This window comes from Marmota flaviventris, chromosome 7, assembly GCF_047511675.1.
Source record: "Marmota flaviventris isolate mMarFla1 chromosome 7, mMarFla1.hap1, whole genome shotgun sequence".
Taxonomy (NCBI): domain Eukaryota; kingdom Metazoa; phylum Chordata; class Mammalia; order Rodentia; family Sciuridae; genus Marmota; species Marmota flaviventris.
The window spans coordinates 120,431,432-120,451,495 of NC_092504.1; the positions used below are offsets into that span (position 1 = coordinate 120,431,432).

At 34.9% G+C, this 20,064-nt stretch overlaps 1 protein-coding gene across 1 annotated transcript in view; it reads left to right on the forward strand.

Moving 5' to 3' along the window:
- The window catches only part of Iqcm (IQ motif containing M), a 320,965-nt gene that overhangs the window by 103,052 nt on the left and 197,849 nt on the right, over positions 1-20,064 (forward strand). Inside the window, exons 7-8 of the mRNA XM_071614029.1 lie at positions 12,361-12,529; positions 16,483-16,507. Coding sequence (XP_071470130.1) covers positions 12,361-12,529; positions 16,483-16,507 — 194 coding nt within the window. The remainder of the gene's footprint in view (positions 1-12,360; positions 12,530-16,482; positions 16,508-20,064) is intronic.

The following is a 20,064-nucleotide window of genomic DNA, read 5'->3' on the forward strand; positions in this document are numbered from 1 at the left end:
CGTATTTCAGATGTTACCCTTCTGAAAGATTATTAGACATTTGTATTACATTCTTAAAATGTGTAACATGTATATGATCATTTAACAGATTTTTATTTTCTGACAAATAGGTGAGATCCATGTGGCCCAAATATTAATATATAATAAATTTGGAAGAATTTGATTTTTTAAAAAATTTAGAATTACATGAGACAAACAAAAGACTAGTCAATGATTGCTTTCAGTGGGGAAGGGGGTAAATTATCAACCAATGTTTACTTTTCTCTTTGTCTTATTTTGCCTAGAAAACAGTGAGTTCACCTTCACCTGTAAAACAAGCATGCATCATCTAGGTCACTTTAAAATTCGTCTGTTCAAAAAATCATTTAGTTCATGTTCTGTCCCAGGCATCATGGTTGTGCTGGACGCACGCAGCCTGGGCCTTGGAGTTTGCAGTTTGTCATCAGGATGAGCTGACATCGTGTCTCCTGGCAAAGATGACACTAAGCTGCCCTCCAAGAGGCGTCTCCGGATTACAAATTCAGATAGCTGCCCCTCAGTGCAGGAGTTGATCTGTGATGGACCCGGTAGCTGGGCTCCTGATTTTCTTGTCTTTACCTCCTATGCCAAGACCAAAAAGTTTTCTAATGATGCTGACATTGATACCACTGGTTACCAGTTACCGTGATGAGTCCTACTTCCTCCAGTGTTGAAGTGTAACACCAGAGAAGCACATGGAGACCACCATAGAGTAGAAAGTAAGAAGCTTTATTAAAAAGGATAGTACAAGAGACTTCTCCTGGATGTGGAGAAGGGGACCCAAAGGCAGATCCATGGGATGAGGAAGTCCCTTGGCTTTTGTATGTCTAAAGTTTCCCTTGTTCTCCTGCATTCTTCTCCCTTATCTTGTTCATTTCCCCTCATCCTGCAGAGTGACTGGGGGATGTCAGTAGAATGGCCAGGGGGTGAGCACGTGGGCTGGAAGGGTCTAGGTGGAGTGCTAGGCAGGAAGGGAGCCTCTGCCCAGGCAGCTTTGATTAGTACCTCCCCATCTGCTCAGGGGTTGCTTAATTAACAACCTTTTTGGGAGGGGGAGCTGCTTTACAAGTACAAATGTCCTCTTTAGAAAACAGAAAAATATAAGTCTCCATGTTAATGCCTCTCTAGAGGCTCACAACCCAAAAGTTCTGGGTTGCTTTCTCCAGACCTCGCTGTTGTTTATTTTATTTAACCTAATTTTGCCTGGTTTTACCCCAAGTTGCATAATTTATCTTTAATGTATTTCAAGTTGTACTTAGTTATAAATAATTACAGAACTTTTGTAAAATACAGAACACTATCATAAACACACAAGAATCATCTAGGATTCTATTATCTAGGAATAATCATTGGGAAATTTTTGTGTGTTTTCCTACCATCTCTTTTCCAGGTATATTTTTGTCAGTTAAATCACGCAGTATCACAGGAATGCTTAGGTGGTTCCCATAATATAATGAGGAGCTTTGGGAAGGGCAATGTCATGAGGGGGTCATTTTTAAGTTCTCTGAAAAAGAAACTAGCCATTTATTATGTGTTTTATTTCAATGTTTAGCCATTGTAAATGCAGGACAGTACACACTGGTATTGTTATTTTGTATCATAGAACAAGATCCCATTTGACAGTTCATTTCAGATTTACTCTGAATGAGTTCAAGTTTATACTGCAGGAAGAAAATGGTTAGGATCCAGGGAAACTATAGTATGCAGAGAAGAAACTATGAGTTAGAGCCAGGGAGCACCAAGTTTTAAGTCCAAGCTGTAAAATCACATAACTACACTGGATCCTACAAGAACTGGATGCATTAACTCGTTATGGGAAGAACTGCTGGTACTCTCACACCATAGTTCTTAAAATTCCCTTATTCTTAATTTTGTTTCATGTGTTGGTTTTCAGACAAATATGCATTTATTCAAATAAAAGTCTTGATTTTCTGAGCAGATTTCAGATTATTGATATGTTTGAGAACTTTTATTCTTGGCCTTTATACACTGAAGAAAATTTAGTTGTGAAATTTCTGTTTCATAACTTCTTTTTCCTGAAAATTCTGTTGGTGATTGTCTATTGTTGGTTCTTCTGTTGTTTCACAAAAGAAATTTGGGAATATCTGAGCTTTACACCTATATAAATGTTTTTTTTCTTGAATATGCCTGAATTATTCTTTATTCATACAATTTGTTTTATTCCTGTAATTTTGTAGTATATAATTGCATACTTTTTATTAATTCCCCTAAGTTAATAAACCCCAATTGCTACAAGATTCAGATCAATTTTGAAACTCTAGAAGTCATTACCTAATGTGTTTTCATTTCTAGTTGTTCTGATTCCATCTTCTGTGATGCATATGATTCTTTTCATAGACATTTATTTTTTCGTCTTCTTTAATCTAGAATCTTCTCTTTCATAATTTTTTCTTTGGATGCCTTTCTTCTGCATTCCAGGAGTGCTTGCCAAATCCAGTCATTTGGTATTTTGCACTGTCATTCGCACTCCTACTAACTCTGACGCAGATTTTAATTTTGCCATTACATTTTGTTTTCTTTGTATGTCCTATCTTTTTAAAAATGCTCATTTCCACTTTCACTTACCTTACAATTATTATTATCTTTAAAAGTCTTAGTTTATTAACTCTTATGGCTTGGCTTGTTATAGTGAGAATGTCAAACATTTTTCATAATTTTCCCCTGGTTTCAGCAGAATATTTTTAGATTTATATTCTTTTACTAGAATTTTAGGTGGTAGACTCTATTAGTTTCCTGTTGTTGCTGTAACAAGTCATTACACAGTTGTAAAATAAACATCATCCAATTCAAAGTGGGAATAACAGCCTCAGGTTTGCTATGTTGTCATATTCATATATATATATATATATATATATATATATATATATATATATATATATATATATATATTTCTTTTTTTCTGTTTATAACAGCCCATGTATTATCCCTCATAGTTCAGGAGGCCAGATGTCTGAAATCAACTTCACTGGACTAAGTCAAGGTATCCTCAGGACTGTCCATTCTTGAATCTGTAGGGAAGAATATTTTCTTCCCTTCTGGACACCTCTTGTATTCCTTGGCTCATAACCCTGTCTTTACATCACCCTAATCTATTACTTCCATCAAAACATTTCCTTCTCTTCTTCTGTATTCAGATCTTAAGCCACTGTATTATAACAACACTTGTGATTTTATGTAGGACTGACCAGGATAATACTGGATAATAATTCCTTCTTTGGATTCTTGATTTAATCACATTTGAAAAGTCTCTTGTGCCACATAAGCTAATACATAAAGGTTCTACCATTAGGAAATTAAATACCTTTGAAGCTATTGTCCTGTCAACCACAGGGCTCTTTGTCCTTGTGTCTTAGTCAGTAGACATCAAATTCATATATACCTGGGTTCCCACACCCCTCACCCACCGTCGGAACTTGGGCAAGTGATTTAATACATTTGTTCCTCTCCAAAATGGGGACATCATTAGCATTCTCCTCTTAGGGTTGTTGTGAAGATTGAATCAGGTAATGTTTATAAGGGGTTTAACAATCTCAGCTTTGAAAACATGTTAACTAGCATCAATGAAGTTAAAATAGGCTGCTGTTTGTTTACTCTTCCCTGAAGAAAAGCAATAACTCTATGTAAAGTCAGTGATTGTGAATAGAACATGAGGATTTTTCTCAGCTTTGCTCCATGTTTGCTCTGATATGCCGATTAACCTTTTCTAGTTCTATCTTGATGAACAGATGTCAGTGCTTCTTTCTCTGCCTGATTCCCAGTAATCTGCAGATAACCATTTGGAACATTTAGCTCTGCTGAAGTGGGACCTTCCTCACTCCTTCATTCTTTTATTACTTTAGTTATTTAGCACATGAGTAATTATAATCCCCATTATGTATTATCATGGAGATCTGCCAGTCCAGCCTTTGCATAGAACTCTTTCGCTACAAGGGGACTGTATTGCTTCTTCTGATTTAGGATCACTTTCTTTTTACAATTGTTGTCTTGGAGTTGTGGGGTCTGAGTGGAATGTGACAGGAGTGGGAAGTGAGAGGGAAGCAGTACTCCCTGTTGTAGAGAAATGGTTTTGGGTTATTTTTTATTTATTTTTTGTTTAACTTTTTCCTCAGGAGGTATCAAGCTCTTCTGACCATTTTTCAGATTGGGAGAGGACATTATATTACTATGTAAAGGTCATTGATAGCTTTCCTCAGTTCTCTTCCATTATCCCAATTAAAGGAAATTTGCTCCTTATCTGCAAATTGGTGAATGATTGAAGTTTGTGACCTTGAGATTTTTAACATTACCTTTATCATTGTAGTATCATTGGGGGTATCAAAGGGGCTGCCTCACAGGTGAAGGTAACAAGCTCTTTAAAATCAGAAATCATTATTCTTTTTATTTGTTTGTTTGTTTTTGGTACTGGGGATTGAACCCAGGGGCACTTTACCATTGAGCTGTATCCCAAGCCCTTTATATTTTTAATTTTGAGACAGAATTTCACTAAGTTGTTTAGGGCCTACCTAAGTTGCTGAAGACTGTCTTTGAATTTGGGATCCTCCTGCATCAGCCTCCTAAGCTGCTAGGAATACATGCATGAGCCACCTGACCTGGCTCAGAAATTATTATTTTTTTGAAAATTTTTTTATTCACTTTAGCTTGGAAGCATCTGCTGAATTTCTTCAAATACTTTGAAATTCAGAAAGAAAGAATGTATCAACCATGCTGCTGTTCTGTATTATATTCTTTCATATCAGAATGAAATTTCCATATATTTTTCTAATTCATGTAAAGGTTACCCTGCTTCCTAGAATTCCATCTAGTGATATTCATCTACTAGTCCTATCAGCCCAAAAAGTTTTATGTTTTATTTGTTGTCTGTCAGTACACACTTAAATAAAAGTGTTAAGTAGAACATAGAACAAAAAGGTTAACCATATTTCTCAGATGTTTTATAACATAGGAAAAGAAACTATATTAATTCATGGTATTCAGTAGCTATACATAAATCATCTGTTGAAGCAGAACATGGTGCTCTGAAGTATGATGCCTTGGCATGGGAGCATTTTGAGTTGGAGAAGTCTGGGAGGCCTGCAGAAGCAGGAGGGTCTCTCTGAGCTTCCTCTGTTCCCCTTTTCTCACTTAAAGGGGGTCATCGAAACTAGAATTCCTCTCCTTTAAAACGAGCCATAGAACTTAGGATGCTCACCTTCTGAGCCCCTCCCTTCTCCCATAGAGACCTTCATATAGCAGGTGTCCTGTCCCATTCTTGAAGGACAAGAGCAAGTGTCCTGTCCCACACTGAAGAAACAGGCCTACTGTCTCCCACCCCCAGTCTCTTCCATTAGGTCACATCCCTTCTTTATCCAATCATACTTCTACATGTCTATCCAATTCTTCATCACACTGAGACTTCAGAATACACATTTTCCCTGGGCCCATAAAACTCTGAAAAATTAACTTTTCATGCTTTCCCTTTATTAATCAGCCTTATGGGAGTGTCAACCATAAATCCATGAATCTTGTAATGGATGAGAAAACTGTATTACTTTTTCTCCCTTACAAATCTTGGTTTTGGCTAAATTCTTTTGGAAACAACTCATTATTTAACAACAACAACAAAAAGATTGTTTAAGTAATTTTAGGATATATACTTTGTTCATTTTTATACTAGAAATTAACTCCTGTGGATTGATGTAAACGGGCATTTCAGTCATTTATTCTAAAATTTGAACTAATATGGCAGATGGAATTATCTAACCAAGCAAGCTTCTGAGGTCTGATTATTCAAATGATTAAGATGCTATTTGTCAACTCTAGTTTACCATCCCTTTTAATTATATAGAGAATCAAACTAAGATCTGCTAATTCTGTCTCCTAACTATTAATTGTTTGTAATTACCTACAGATTAAAACGGCATGTGCAATTAACTCAAAGAATTAATTGATACAAAGGAATTGCAAAAAAAGAAACAGAATGAGCTTGGCATGAATAAGGCTCTGGGGACCCCGAACCACTGAATCCAGTGGTGGTTTTGATTCTGTTGGGTCCTAATCAAGATATATTGCATTTTCTTTGGGGACTTCCCCAGCTTTTCCTCCAAGAAGTTGTGAACTAGTTCTTAAGAGCATTTGGTTTCTTGGTGGACAGTATATTTGAAGTTTGAATGGCTATTGTTTTTTGCTAATGTCTAGATGAACAAATCTATCATTTGCAACATGGAGGAAATGTGTGTCACTATAAAAATTCCAGAGTGGTGAATGTTTTAATGGGCAAATAATTTTTCTTTGGTTCCTTTCTTCTTTCTCTTCTTTCCTCATGCCCTGGCAGTACTGCCTGTAGTATATGCAGTCTTATCAGTTTTCTGCAAGTGATTTGAATAATTTAGGTTTCTAAAATAACTATGCTTATTAGGTTATTTGAAATATCTCCCACCTGTGTGAATAATGGGCACATTGTGAACTACATAAATTTGAATAAAAATATAGAGAATAAAATAAAAAGTTACCTCCAACTGAAAGGTTATTTAGAAATCATTATCATTATAAATATCAAGATGATTCTAGATAGTGAGGGGAGATGGCCTGATGAAAAATATTTGATTCTGGAAAAGAAGTAGATTTTTTAAAGCCCGTTTTGAAGATTTTCCTGTTCCTTCATGCAATTGTCATTTGCATTGTATGAGGCCTTTCACTTACACTTTTGCTGGTTGGCCTTTCAATCAATGCCAAATCAGGGCTGGGATCCAGGAACACCCATAGACATGCTTGGGGCACAGCATTCCATTCAGTTTTGTAGGGAATACAAAGCAAGTAAAAGACTTTTAATTAAATCTCGATATGACAAGGAGATATGTGGAAGACAGCAAAATAACATGAACTTGTGTTATAATATATTTTTAAAAAGAGAATCTAAAATAGTATTAAGGAAATGCAAAGTCAGGAAGACTTCAGTGTGAGTAGTAAAAAAAGTCAACATTTCTTTTTTTTCAAACTTTCAAGAATAGCTGCTATTTAACGAACTCCTTGTTAAACTGATGTAACCGTTTTGGTTTCTTTCCAAATTTTGATATTGCAGTTTCCCACATATTTAAATCTCAGAGCATTTTATTCTGTCCTGCTGGCTTATAACTGGGATTACTCATAAGATTTCTTATTTTTTCCACCTATCCCTATGTAGCCTGCTCCTGTACACACACACACACACACACACACACACTAGAATTCAGAATTTTTATTTCTCCGTGGCTTTATCTGTGAAGATTGTTGACTCAGGGAAGGGTTTGTGAAGACTTAGTCTGATACATGACTTTGGTTGTCTTCAAACTATCAGCTTATAACTTTTGAATGACTTTGTGGAATAAACCGGAATTTGTTGCATGTCACCTTGTGTGCCTGGCTTCTGAGGAAGAATCATTAGCATACATCAGCGTGTGAATGATTACCTTGAGGATTTTAGTGGAGGCTTTACTGCTTCCTGAAGTGGAAAAGTTATAGCTATATTTTCTAGTGTGATACCTATAGACTGGAGAAAATAATGCCTGGCCTTCTCGGCTGCATGAGTCTGTTTTGTGGGTAAACAAGATAAAATATTTGAAAATGCTCTGGGCTCTCTTGTAGAAATAAGTTATATAGTTTTTAGTTTCATACTGGGCTTGGCTTTTTAGCGATCAGAAAGATTCCCCTATTTGCCTGTGAGATTTAACCTCTTTGGAGCAATTCTTATTCCCCAGTGTTTATTTACATAGCTACTCAGATTACTAATGAGTCAGAAACACAAAACCACTCCAAGTCAGATATTGTCCTCACCCCAACAGAGTTTCAGAATTAAAAAGGAGATTGGAAAGTGTATTGTGGTTATCTGAAAATACGTGAGATCACTTATTGTAGAAGTTCATTAAGGGAAGTAGGGAGATCAGGAATACTGCTTGGGAGCTGGAGAAGGCTTTGAATGAGTCAAAAAAGTTTCATGAAAAATGTGAGGGCTGTAGACCTCTAATAAACTCCAGTGTTTTCCCTTCATATTCCCGTAGTCTCTTGAAGGTTCCCAATTGTAAAGTGCATGTTCTTTCCCTTGATGGCATCTTCATAGATACTAATATTCTCAGGTTTTCTGCAAGTTCCTTGTTATGAAAGAATTTCACTTACTTTGAGTTGTGTTTGAAATATATGATTTACTGTGTTACTTTTCTAGAGATTTTGCCTTTTTTGATAGAGGACAGGGACTCTTGAGTGAATGGAAACAGTATATAGAAAATTAAAATGTCTTAGGATGTGTATTTACTAGGATGTCTCTGAGTTAACATGGACTCTTTTATTATTTCATGTTATGTCTTTGCCTCCCTAAACAACACTCAACATAAGATCCATTCAATGAATAAAAGCAATCAAGTGAGATAATTACTTTTGAGTGGTCTCTAAATTTCTACAAAATTTAAGCAGTCCATGTGTAACTATTAAATTGAAAGTTTCAGGAAAGAATATATGTCGATGATTAAATATTAAAAGGAAGATTGGAAATGTGAAAATAGTTTAATTCATTTGTAAAGCAGTATTAAACTCATTTTTGCCTTTTAAAAATTTTAGTATTTCTTAGAAATAAATGGACAACTAAATCTCCCCATTGCTAAAAAATAATAATTTAAAAAAAAAGGTTACTAAAGAAATCCCACCAAACAACTTCCAGGAGACGGAAGAAATCTGTGGGTATCTGCTGGCTGACTTTTGCTCTTTCAAGTTATTTACCTTAAACGTGTTTAATAATTTCATTTACTTTGCAGTTTCATAACTTGTGCCTTCACAGTAATTCCAAATTCTCTTTTAAAGTACTTACATAACAGAGAACTTTTCATTCTATATTTATAAGTGCTATTCACAAATAAGATTTTGCTTTAAGCCTTTTTTAAAAAAATCAATATTTTTGAAGAGGAATGAAGAGAATGGACCTATTACTTTTCTCCTGGGCACACTGCATGCAATAAAAACATGAGAGCTTTACTCTGTGAAGGAGCCAATTAATTGAAACCTCTCTATGCAATGCTGTCCCTTCTTCATCTCTCCCATTAGATGACAAGGTGTGATTTGAACACAGAATAGTGAGCCCATAAGGATGATTTGCTTTCCTCTTTGTAACATTAAGCAGTATGATCAGTCTGTGCTTTTCCTGGATAAATATTGTTAACATACATGGATTCACCTAACAGGCAAAACAGTGTATGATTGGAGAGGAGTTGTGACTACAAAGTCTTTCCAGTTTCCTCAAGAGCCTGATAAGAGTCTCTCTGGACCATCAGCAGTATTTCGGGGCTATTTCACTGTAAGTGTTTATAAAACTGGATGTAGAGTTGAGTTATCATTTTCCCCTCATCAAATTGTTGAGTTAATCTTGATGAGTATTTATTATGGAGCTATTTTATTCCTAAGATAATTTCTCTGTTGAAATTAATGCTGTTATTGTGTTTTGTATAAATCTTAATTCATTTATAGATGCACATATAATTTCTTTTATGGCAAGCACTAGTGATCAAAGTGATCATCACATGACTTGCCCCAAATGTAATAGTTCATCAACTAGTTTTTTTTCTTTATTATTTTTATTGATAATGGTTGTTGAATTTTTTAAATGTGTTTATTTATTTTGTTTAGGTAAATATGACAGCAGAATGTATTTGATTCATTGGACACAATTGTAGCACAACTTTTCATTTCTCTAGTTGTGCAGTAACTAGTTTTGTTTTGGTATATAGACTATCACAAAAGTATCATGGAAGCCAATGGAGAAAGAAGACATTCTGCTAACCACATGATAATTGAAGGATTTTTAAAAAAATTCCTAAAGTAATTCACGACCACTTACTAATGATTTTTGGAATGTGGATTCTAATCTAGGACATGGGAACCTGTGACCTGAATGTGGGGGCTTCATTTAAGTTCATCTGTTCACTACGGCAAGTTCTAAGATGTCACTATGCAAATATTAAGAGAAATTCATGTGAATCAGACATCTTTATCAACAATTTCTTCTTTTCAACATTTTTTAGTTGTTGATGGGCCTTTATTTTTATTTATTTATATGCAGTATGGAGAATCAAACCAGTGCCTCACACATGCTCTACCACTGCGCCACAACCCAGGCCACATCAACAATTTCTTAAAAAGACCTTAAAATAGCATTTTTATAACATGTCCTCTTATATTATCTGCATATATGTTTGGGTTTCTTATATCTCCCACATGTTCTATTCTGTGTATGAATTTGTCTCATCCCTTATCTTTTTCTGTTCATAAAACTATTTTTTTTAATTGACTTGCCATTTGTTGCCATAATAAATTGCCACCCATTGGGCTGATTAAACAAAAACAACAAAATTTTCTGACAGATCTGGATGCCGGAAGTCCAAGATCAGGTGCTGGCAGGGTTGGCTCTCCTGAGATCTCTCTCGTTGGCTTGTAGACAGCTGCCTTCTCACTGTGTCCTGTGTGGCCTTTCCTGTCACTATGTCCTGTGTGGCCCTTCCTCTGTGAGCCTGCATCCCTGATGTCTCTCGCTCATAAGGACATTGGTCATACTGGGTTAGAACCCCATCCTTATGACTTTATTTAACCCGAATTAGTTCCTTAAAGGCCTTTTTTCCAAATATGGTCACGTTGAGAATTAGAACTTTACTGTATGAATTTTTGGAAGATACACTTTGATCCCTAACACATTAGACAAATGAAATATATTTAAAAATTCCCCTATTCTGTAGTTCTTAATATGTCATGTTAAAATATAAAAGTTGAATTTTATATTTTTCTTGTGCAACCACTACTTTAAAATTATGTCATTAATTAGCTTATTTTTCTAAATTATTTCTACATCAAATTTATTAAAACTAAATTTTACAACCCATTTAGATAAGGAAATTATATGAACATTGTATTTCCTGAAATGTTAATAGTCATTGTGATTCACTATTTTGGAACATATTTATTAATCCTCTGTTTTTAGAACATACTTGTTAATCACAATGTCCGTCTGTTGTCATTGGCTAATGGAATATATATTTGTAATGTGTGCATATTCTTATCAAAAGTAATATCCATAGGAAACTTTTTACATTCTAGGGAAGTTGAAACAATGAATGAACCTCAGCTTCTAACTTCCCTGCCCTGATTTAGAAAGTGCTCCAGTTGCGTGGAGAAGTTCATGAATCATTTTGTGAGGAATATTTCCGCCAAGGGTATACTTGATAGTGGAAAATCCCAAATGCAAGACTTAAGAGTGTTTATTCATTGCTGAATGAAAAGGGAAACTAGGAGATAAGATACTGCTGACCCTGGCTTTGACCCAGTACGTAGTATTTTGGGATAGTGCACCTGTCTACAGTGTTGGAGGTATACAAGAGTGGAGCTCCGAGGAACAATAATGGACCTTTAGTATTGAGTCTAGTTAGAGGTAATTCAGGCTGTATCTTACCTTTTGTACCAAGTATATGTGCATGGGTGTGGCGAATTAATAAGAGGCATGAGATTCAGTCTTTCAATTTTGTTTGTACTGCTCCCTGCATTTGCATTTTCACTATTAGTCTAAATAAATGGCTTCCTTCAGTGAGTATCCCCCTTTACTTATCCTTAAAAATCTGGCACTCCCAGAAGGGGTCAAACATCAGGTTCTAAATTGTGTGTGTATGTTTCACTTTTTAGATAATGAAAGTTATAAAAATATTTAAAACTTAAATTGAAATAAGTAAAATATATAGAGCATTAAAATTTACTGTTTTAACTCTTCTTAAGTATGCAGTTCAGTGGTATTAACCTCACCCACATCACTATGTAACTGTCACTACCATCCATCTCCTGAAGTTTTCATCTTTCAAACTAAAACTCCATACCTGTTAAACACTCATTCTCTATTAATCTCTCCCCTGATCTCCTGGCAGCCACCATTCTACTTTCTGTTTTTATGAAATTGACTACTCTTGGTATCTCAAGTAAGCAGAATCATATTTGTTCTTTTGTGACTGGTTATTCTCACTTAGTAGAATGTCATACAGGCTCCTTCAGGTGTATCCTGTCAGAACTAACTTCCTGTTTAATGCTGAATAATATTGCATTTTTGGTATATACCCCATTTCATTTACCCACTCCTCCATCAGTGGACATGTGGGTTTCTTCCACCCTTTTAGTATTTTGAAGAATGCTGCCATGAACATGAGTTGTGAAAGTATTGAGTCTCTGCTTTCACATCTGGTGGGTTTGTACCCAGAATTAGAATTTGGGGTCATAGGCTATTTCTCTATTTAATATGTGGGGAAGCATACTGTTTTCTATAGTGGCTACACCATTTTATATTCCTATTAGCATTGCTCAAGGGTTCTGGCCTCTCCGCATCCTCACAAACACTTGTTGAATCTTCCTGTGTTTTATATCCTAATGTGTGTGAAGTACTAAGTCTTCCTGATCGGAGTTTATCAGTTCAGAACACAGGTAATGGGAAAGCTGAGAATAGTGAAACCTGCATTGTTAAAAGGCAAGTGGGAACAAGGATTCAGGAAACTCAGTCTTTTATTGGAAGAAAGATAAATATAACACATTCTGCTTTGAAACATGCTTTATAGTTCAGCTATTTATATCAAAACCTTAATTTGCTCAAATAAGAAAACTACTATGAATATATCTTCTTTGGGCAAAGGAATACTAGCCCTTTTATGCCTGAAGTGTTTTTTAAAGTATACTTGGTATCCTTGTTTTTTTTAGTTCTAATTAAATAATAATTCAATAGTACTACATGTCTTTGTGTTTTAAAGTTCCATTTCTCCAACCACAGGCTTATTGTGTTAGAACTTCCAATTATTTTAAGCAACTGTACATATGAAGTTTAAAAAAACAAATCCAAGCATCCTGAAGAAATAGTAACTAATGTTACATTTTATGGCCTCTGCAGTACTGAGATATTTATAGCATTAATTATCTTGAAAGATAATATTTATCTAAGGTAAATGAGACCTATGAATACAATACCTCATGCAACATAAAAATGTAATATTCCATTACAATCAGAAAGGAAAGGCCACCAGCTCCAACTTTCTTCGTGCAATTTCATGTCATAACTCTTCTTTAAAAAAAGGTTTACTAACTTTATGATAATGAATGAAGCAATCTTGGAACACACAGCCTGGAGGACTATAGTTGCAGCTAAAACAACAACAACAACTTTGTATTTGTCAATATTCTGAGATGGAAAAGTAATGCATTTATCAATATTCTTAAAAATTGGTTAAAGCCAATATTGAGAGAGACTTGTGTAAGTAGTTAATTTCTAGCTAATATTTGGAAACAGAGACGGGAATGAAATAGCTTATTCGTTAGTTGTCATAAGGCAAGTCTCTTCTCCAGGAGTGGCTAACAATGCTGCAGAGGCCATAGGGCTCAGGAAAGGGACTGTGCCATTTGGTGATACCCTAGAGTGAGAATGAGGTGAAAAGCAACCGGCCATCCAGGCACACATGCGTGTTGTGGCGATGACAGGGTGCAGGGGTGGCCAGGTGGAGGAAAAAAGAGTTCCAGCAGTGCTGGGCTCAGAGATGCACACCTGTAATCCCAGCAGCCGGAGAGGCTGAGGCAGAATCTTGAGTTTAAAATCAGCCTCAGCAATTTAGCAAGAACCTGAACAACTCCGTGAGACCCCATCTCTAAATAAAATATGAAAAGGGACTGGGGGTGTGGCTCAGTATTTAAGCGCCCCTGGGTTCCATCCCTGGTATAAAAGTTCCAGCAGCACAAAGAGGTGGGAAATGAGGTGCCTTAGGAATTGAGTGTTCAGTGTGTCCAAAGCACAGACTGCAAGAGGAAAAGTGACAAGGGATGAAACTGAGATCAGCAAGGACCAATCATCAAGGGTTCCCACAGTGACTCTATGCCTTAGGACAGGAGGGAGCCATTCACTCACTTTAGCTTCTTAACCCTCAATTGAAAAAATTATTTGCCTAACCTTGATTCATGGAAATAGAAGATTACAAACAAATAGAACTTGGTCTCATAATTGGTTGATCATAAATTGTTTTCTATTTCAAAGAGCACATTGTGGGCCTTCTGGACTTAAGGATTCCCAGTCTTCTCCCTCAACCTTCCAAGGATCAAGCTTAATGAAAGGGGAGGAGAAAAAAGCTTTGCTATTTATATTTTTTATTAAAATTAAAATACAGTTTCACCTCACACAAATAATAGTATTTTGTAGAAACATTTTTAAAGATGAGAAAAAAGTTTCAAATGTAACTTAAATTGTTCATATCAGGTTAATTTTAACCATTGAATGAGTTGCCTAGATTTTAACAAAAGAATTTTATCATTTTTTTTTCTTTGGAGAATGTTCTTAAGCCATTTCAGTAAAAACAAGTATCATAAGAATCTAAGAATATCTTTTTCTTTTAATATATATTTATTTTTTATAATGCTTTACCAAAGTGTACTATCAGAAGACTGAATAAAGTTGAAAGATTTTGTTACATAATGAAAAATAGTAAATACCCTTTTATTTTAAACATTTTCTCATTTCTTTTTCCCACATTACATTGTCTTAGCTCTGTTCTTTTTCTTTCCTCCTCAAAAACATTTGAAAAGGTATTGTTATTATTTTTATACTCTTGATTTTTCTCCACTATTGGATTATATTTGATAAAAGATGGTCAACTTCTGATATTTCAATGAATTAGCACCAATCATCATAGCTACTAAATTTTGTCTATTGGTTCAAATGTTTTTCTAATTTTTAAAAATTATTTTAGTTAAACATTACTTTTTGAAAATACTGTGTAGGCATAGGACTAACTTAGGTCCTGAGTTAATGGTTAAGTAACTTTAAAAAAATATATTTTGAACAGTATTCCAGCACTTTATTCTGACCTACTTTTAAAAATTTGTTTTGGTCCTCTAATAAGAAATAGTGATGTCTGGTGCTGTGTTTTATCATCAAACTTCAAATTTTAATTTTAAATGCATATTTCTTTTCCTATGAAGTCTCAAAGATTTTAATATTTATGAAATATTGGCAGATATTTACTTTGGAAAAATATATATTTAATTTACATAGTTGTTTCAGTGGTCATGTTGTCTTGTAACAGTATTAACTGGGCCCGAAGTGTATTTCTGTAACTATATTTATTTATTGTATTGAATCTTTCTTTCTAGGTAAACTTTCTTTCTATCATTCTAGTTAGGAAGATGCTTATTGGGGAAAATAAGGAATGTACTCCATGCAAAATTCCTTTAGCAGTAAATAGGTCAAGGCATGTATTCAACTGTTCTCGCAAAGTTTTAAGAGAGCACTCTTGGCAAATGTAAGACCTGAATTGTAGTATTACTTGGATTTACCAGTGTACCACCCTGTAGCCACATCAATATACCCACAGTAAATGATTTTCAAATGCAGAGAGTTAAGTAAACTAGGATAAATTTAAATTTGTACCTTGGGATCTATTTAATTTCTTAGAGAAAAAAATCTTAGTATGTGTTTTCCATTTCTTTTATTATGAAAGAAAATAAATTTTATTATTATTATTGGATTTTTACTTTTGGGAATTACTTCCCACCCTTTCTTTTTCTGTAGAAGCCAAAAGATTCAATCCAGTTCTCTCAGTCACATCTGCGCCTCTGTTCTAAGATGTCCTCAGGTGGGAGAGACACTAGAGGATCAGGAAGCCCACAAGCCTTAGTAATCATGTTGATAATAGTTCTAAGTAGCCAGTCAATGTGTTTCCAAAATCTAAGACATGAAACATGAAAAGCTGAGTTTAGAGAGCATTTGAACAGGTATTAGGTTAGGGAATGAACAGACTGTGTTTGCCCTAGGGACCCCTCACCCTCCTGGAAGTTAGGTACACTTGTTCTCCAGTGAAGGGAACATTAACTAAATTTCTTAAAAAGTAATGAAAGAGAACAAACTGTAAAAAGGCAGCCAAAAAAGGCAAACATCTGTTACTGAACATGTCTCACTTGACTTCCTTTTAATGTTCTTAGAATAAATTTATGAACTAGGGAAGGTTTAGCACTAATTAACTTGTTTTCATCAAACAAAGTGCATCAGACATGGATGTTGAATATGAATGAAAGCTCTAATAGTAATAATAAGTAGATATAGAAAGTGCTGATGGCCAGGGTTATAGCCACAGAATTTGGAAATTGTTATGACTGTTAATATTATGTTGAGTTGGATTGGCTGTAATTTGCTTTATTTAATGTTCAGAAAAATATTTTGAAAGTTGTGTATTCAAGGGATAGGAGTATGGGTCAGTAGTAGAATGCTTGCCTGGCTTGAGGGAGGCCCTGGGTTTGATTCCTGTTACCAGAATTTTTTTTTAAAGGAGTCTAAATCGTGTATGTTCATTAAACAATAGATGAATTAGGTGAAAGATTTTTATTTTTTATTTTTTTGGTTATATACCTTTAGGCTAATGAGATGTTAACATGATTTGGAATAACAAATAGAATGCTACTCATTATGAAAAGTTTTGTATCACAAGCAGTAGCAATAGTAATAGTTGTAGTTTATTGTAGTTGTAGAGATCCATAAGCCTTTATTTGAACCAAAACTCTTGGGGCCACCCATTTTTAGGAATTCAGGAAATTTTGAATTTTGGAAGGGTAAAAAGGTAAGTAGATCTTCAATCAAACCTATAATCAAACCGGTTAATATCTGCAGTAAAGCATGTGAATATTCTCACTAAGTGTGAGATCTTGGCCTTGTGTAACTGATTCACTTCAGGTTTTGCCACCAAAATCGAGGTGAGTTGTTTGGCCTTCATATGTTTTAACAAAAAATGTCTTGGTTTTTAGTGCTTCTTAAATTTTAAAGTTTCAGATAAGGAACTGTGGACTTGTAGCAGAAGTAGTAATGACAGAAGTAGTTGAAATTGATGGAAGAGAATGGGGAAAGACAAGGGGACACACACACACACACACAGCAAAATTAGTAAAAAGCATAGCCATGATGATATAATGGGAAGAGGAAAAGGGAGAAAGTATGGGTTTAGGGTTGTTGTATATATTTTCCCCTTATAATTGTTTTTTATTTTATTGATGAAAAAGACATGTAGTCTGTTTGAAATGAACTTTTCTCCCCATTTCTCTTCTCCGGAATCAGTGACCATTCTCATTTTGTCAGGCAGCTCTCTTGTTGGTTTCTGTTTTTCCTCTTCCAGGGTCCTTCACACTCACTAGAAGGCCCCCTTTTGGATTACAGGCGAGGCATGTTGCAGTGGCTGCTTGGAAGGACCAAGTCTACAAATGCAAAGCATTTCCGAGTGTTTTGCAAACACTTAGGATTTAGGAGTTCCTACTAATGAAGAATAGGTCACAAATAGTGAGACCTGGTTAGAAATAAATGGGAGACCACACAGTGGTTGTCTTAGGAAATTTTCAAACAATGGAAATCATACCAGTAAGGAAATGTTTCAAGATCCAGGACTTGAGTCTTCAATGATTGATTCCTTTTCTGATTCAGTTTTATTCTTCAACCAAACATGCAGTATAACTTTTAACTTCTAATTAATTTCAAGTCTTTTTATGCTTCTTTATCTGTTATTATGCCTGTTACCACCTATTTATGACCATTCTCTAAAGCTTTTTAATGTTTGTTCTTTTTAATATGTTAAAATATTCTTTTTTTGTAAATTAAATTATGCTTGCATTACATATTGGGTTTTTTCCTTTCTTCTTCTTCTTCTTCTTTTTTTTTTTTTACCATTTGAGCAAGTTTTATTTTTGTCTAACCAGTGGCTCTGTCATGACAAAAAAGTATCATATGCTAACTATTTTTTAGTTGGTACAGATGTTGCTTATGTAGTATGATTAATCCCTGAAAGAATAAATATTTTAAAATATGACATCAAAATTATATCAATCATATCAAACTAAGCTACATCAGTTGTGTTTAACTAAAAAAATCCCATCCATGCGAATGACTGCAAAGCTTCAAAAAGCAAATGAACAAGACTGTGCTAGGAAACAGGCAATACATATATATGGAAGAAAACTCAGATGAGCCTAAAGTAAGGGGAAAATCAACCATGTTTACTAAGATAATACTTTATAACGTTAGTTTTTCTTTCAAAAATATTTTCTGAACATCTTTCCATACTAGTATATTCTTTTGAACATTGAATCAATGTAGCATCATTTCATTAATGAATATAACTCATTGTTGTATATTTTGACAGTAGAACAATTTCTTAACAGAACATGGCATGCTATATTGTAATTAATTGTTTGGGGGCTATTCTTACTTTCTTTAAAGTAAATTCCTTGCAGTGGTATGTTTTTACACCCTTCTCCCTGCCACCTTTTTTTCCCCCCTTTTGTTATATGTCGTCAAAGTGCTATTTTTGGATTACAAAATTTTTTTTTAAAAGATTTTCACTGCTTCTTCTACTAAAAATCAAAAGTACACAAAGAAAACACATAGCTATGACCAGTCAAAAGTAGATAACCATGCATGAAAAGGCTTGGGATAGTATGACTGGATTGCAGTAGCAAGGGCTTGTTATAGTTTGCATGTGAGGTGTCCCCAAAAGCTCACGCATAAGACAATGCAAGAAGGTTCAGAGGAGATATAATTGGTTATAAGAGTTTTAACCCAAATAGTGAATGAATCCCCTGGCAGGGATTAATTGAGTGGTAATTGAAGTGGTAGGGTGTGGCTGGTGGAGGTGGGAACTGGGGCATGGCTTTGTGGTATATATTTGTATCTGGCGAGTGGAGACCTCTCTCTCTGCTTCTTTATCTCTATGTGAGCTGCTTCCCTCTGCCACACTCTTCCACCAAGATGTTCTGTTTCACCCAAGGAATGGAGCTGGCCTTCTATGGACTAAGAGCTCTGAAATCATTGGCCTTAAATAAACTTTTTCTTCCCATGCAATTGTGTTGGTTGGGTCCTTTAGTCACAGCAGTGAAAAGGCTGACTAAAACAGGGGTTAATGAATTATAGATGTTAATAACTTTATTTACTACATCGTTAAAGCATTCATTTGATTCTTTCTAAAAGACTTTATGATAGCTCATAAAATATGTACAACATGAATCTGTAAGCAAGAACATCAGGTGTTATGGAAAAGAGAATAGAAAAGAACAAATTAAGATTTAGTTAAAGTTCCTAATTTGGCATATTAGATGTTTGTAATAACTAGGCCACAAATTTAGCTGTGCACACTTCAACGGCTAATAAAAGAGGACACAGTGATTAGTCACTTGATTCAGAGTTTTTCCATGAAATAAAAGCAAACCAGAAAAGTTAACCATGTGAATGCTTATGAAGAAAGTACAGTAAAATAAATGTAATGAATGATGTGCTCAAAATATGCTTTCTCGAAATTCAGTAATATATGCTAAATATTGACCCTAATGTAATCACATAAAGCAGAATTTGGTGAAAACACCTTTATAGGGAAGTTTGGGGAATATGGATTGTTGTGGTGGAAGAGGAATGGAAACAATATCAGCTTGGTGTTCAGCTCCTGCTGGTTTAGTTTAATAGAATTTAGGATATCATGAGGAATGGGGAAATACCTTCTTGCCCTTCCTATTCCATGTATTGCTAGAATCAAACCCAGTGCCTCATATGTACTAGGCAAGGGCTTTACCACTGAGCCACAACTCCAGTGCTTGTATTAGATTTCTTTTTAAGTTGATTGTCACTTAGGCATTTTGTTTTCCCCTTTTACTTCATTTAGAGAAGCTCCAGTAATTTTGTGAGTCATTAGGACTTAATTATAATGGGATTCAGAACTGCTAATCAAATGCACTATGGTCAAAGACTGCCCCAATCTCCAAACTACATCCTGTCTCTGTTTAGAGGATTTTGATGGGGAATTTTATAGAACTGTGCTTCTCAAACTTGAATGTGCTCATAAATGCCTATGAATATTATTCTTAGATATGGATCTGATTCAGGATATATTTAGAGTTATATGTCAATTTATTTAAACTGCCCAGAATAAGTGAAAACTATTATTAAAATACCTGAACATTTGTTAGAAATATAGAATTGCATGCCTCACCTCATCTATTGAATGA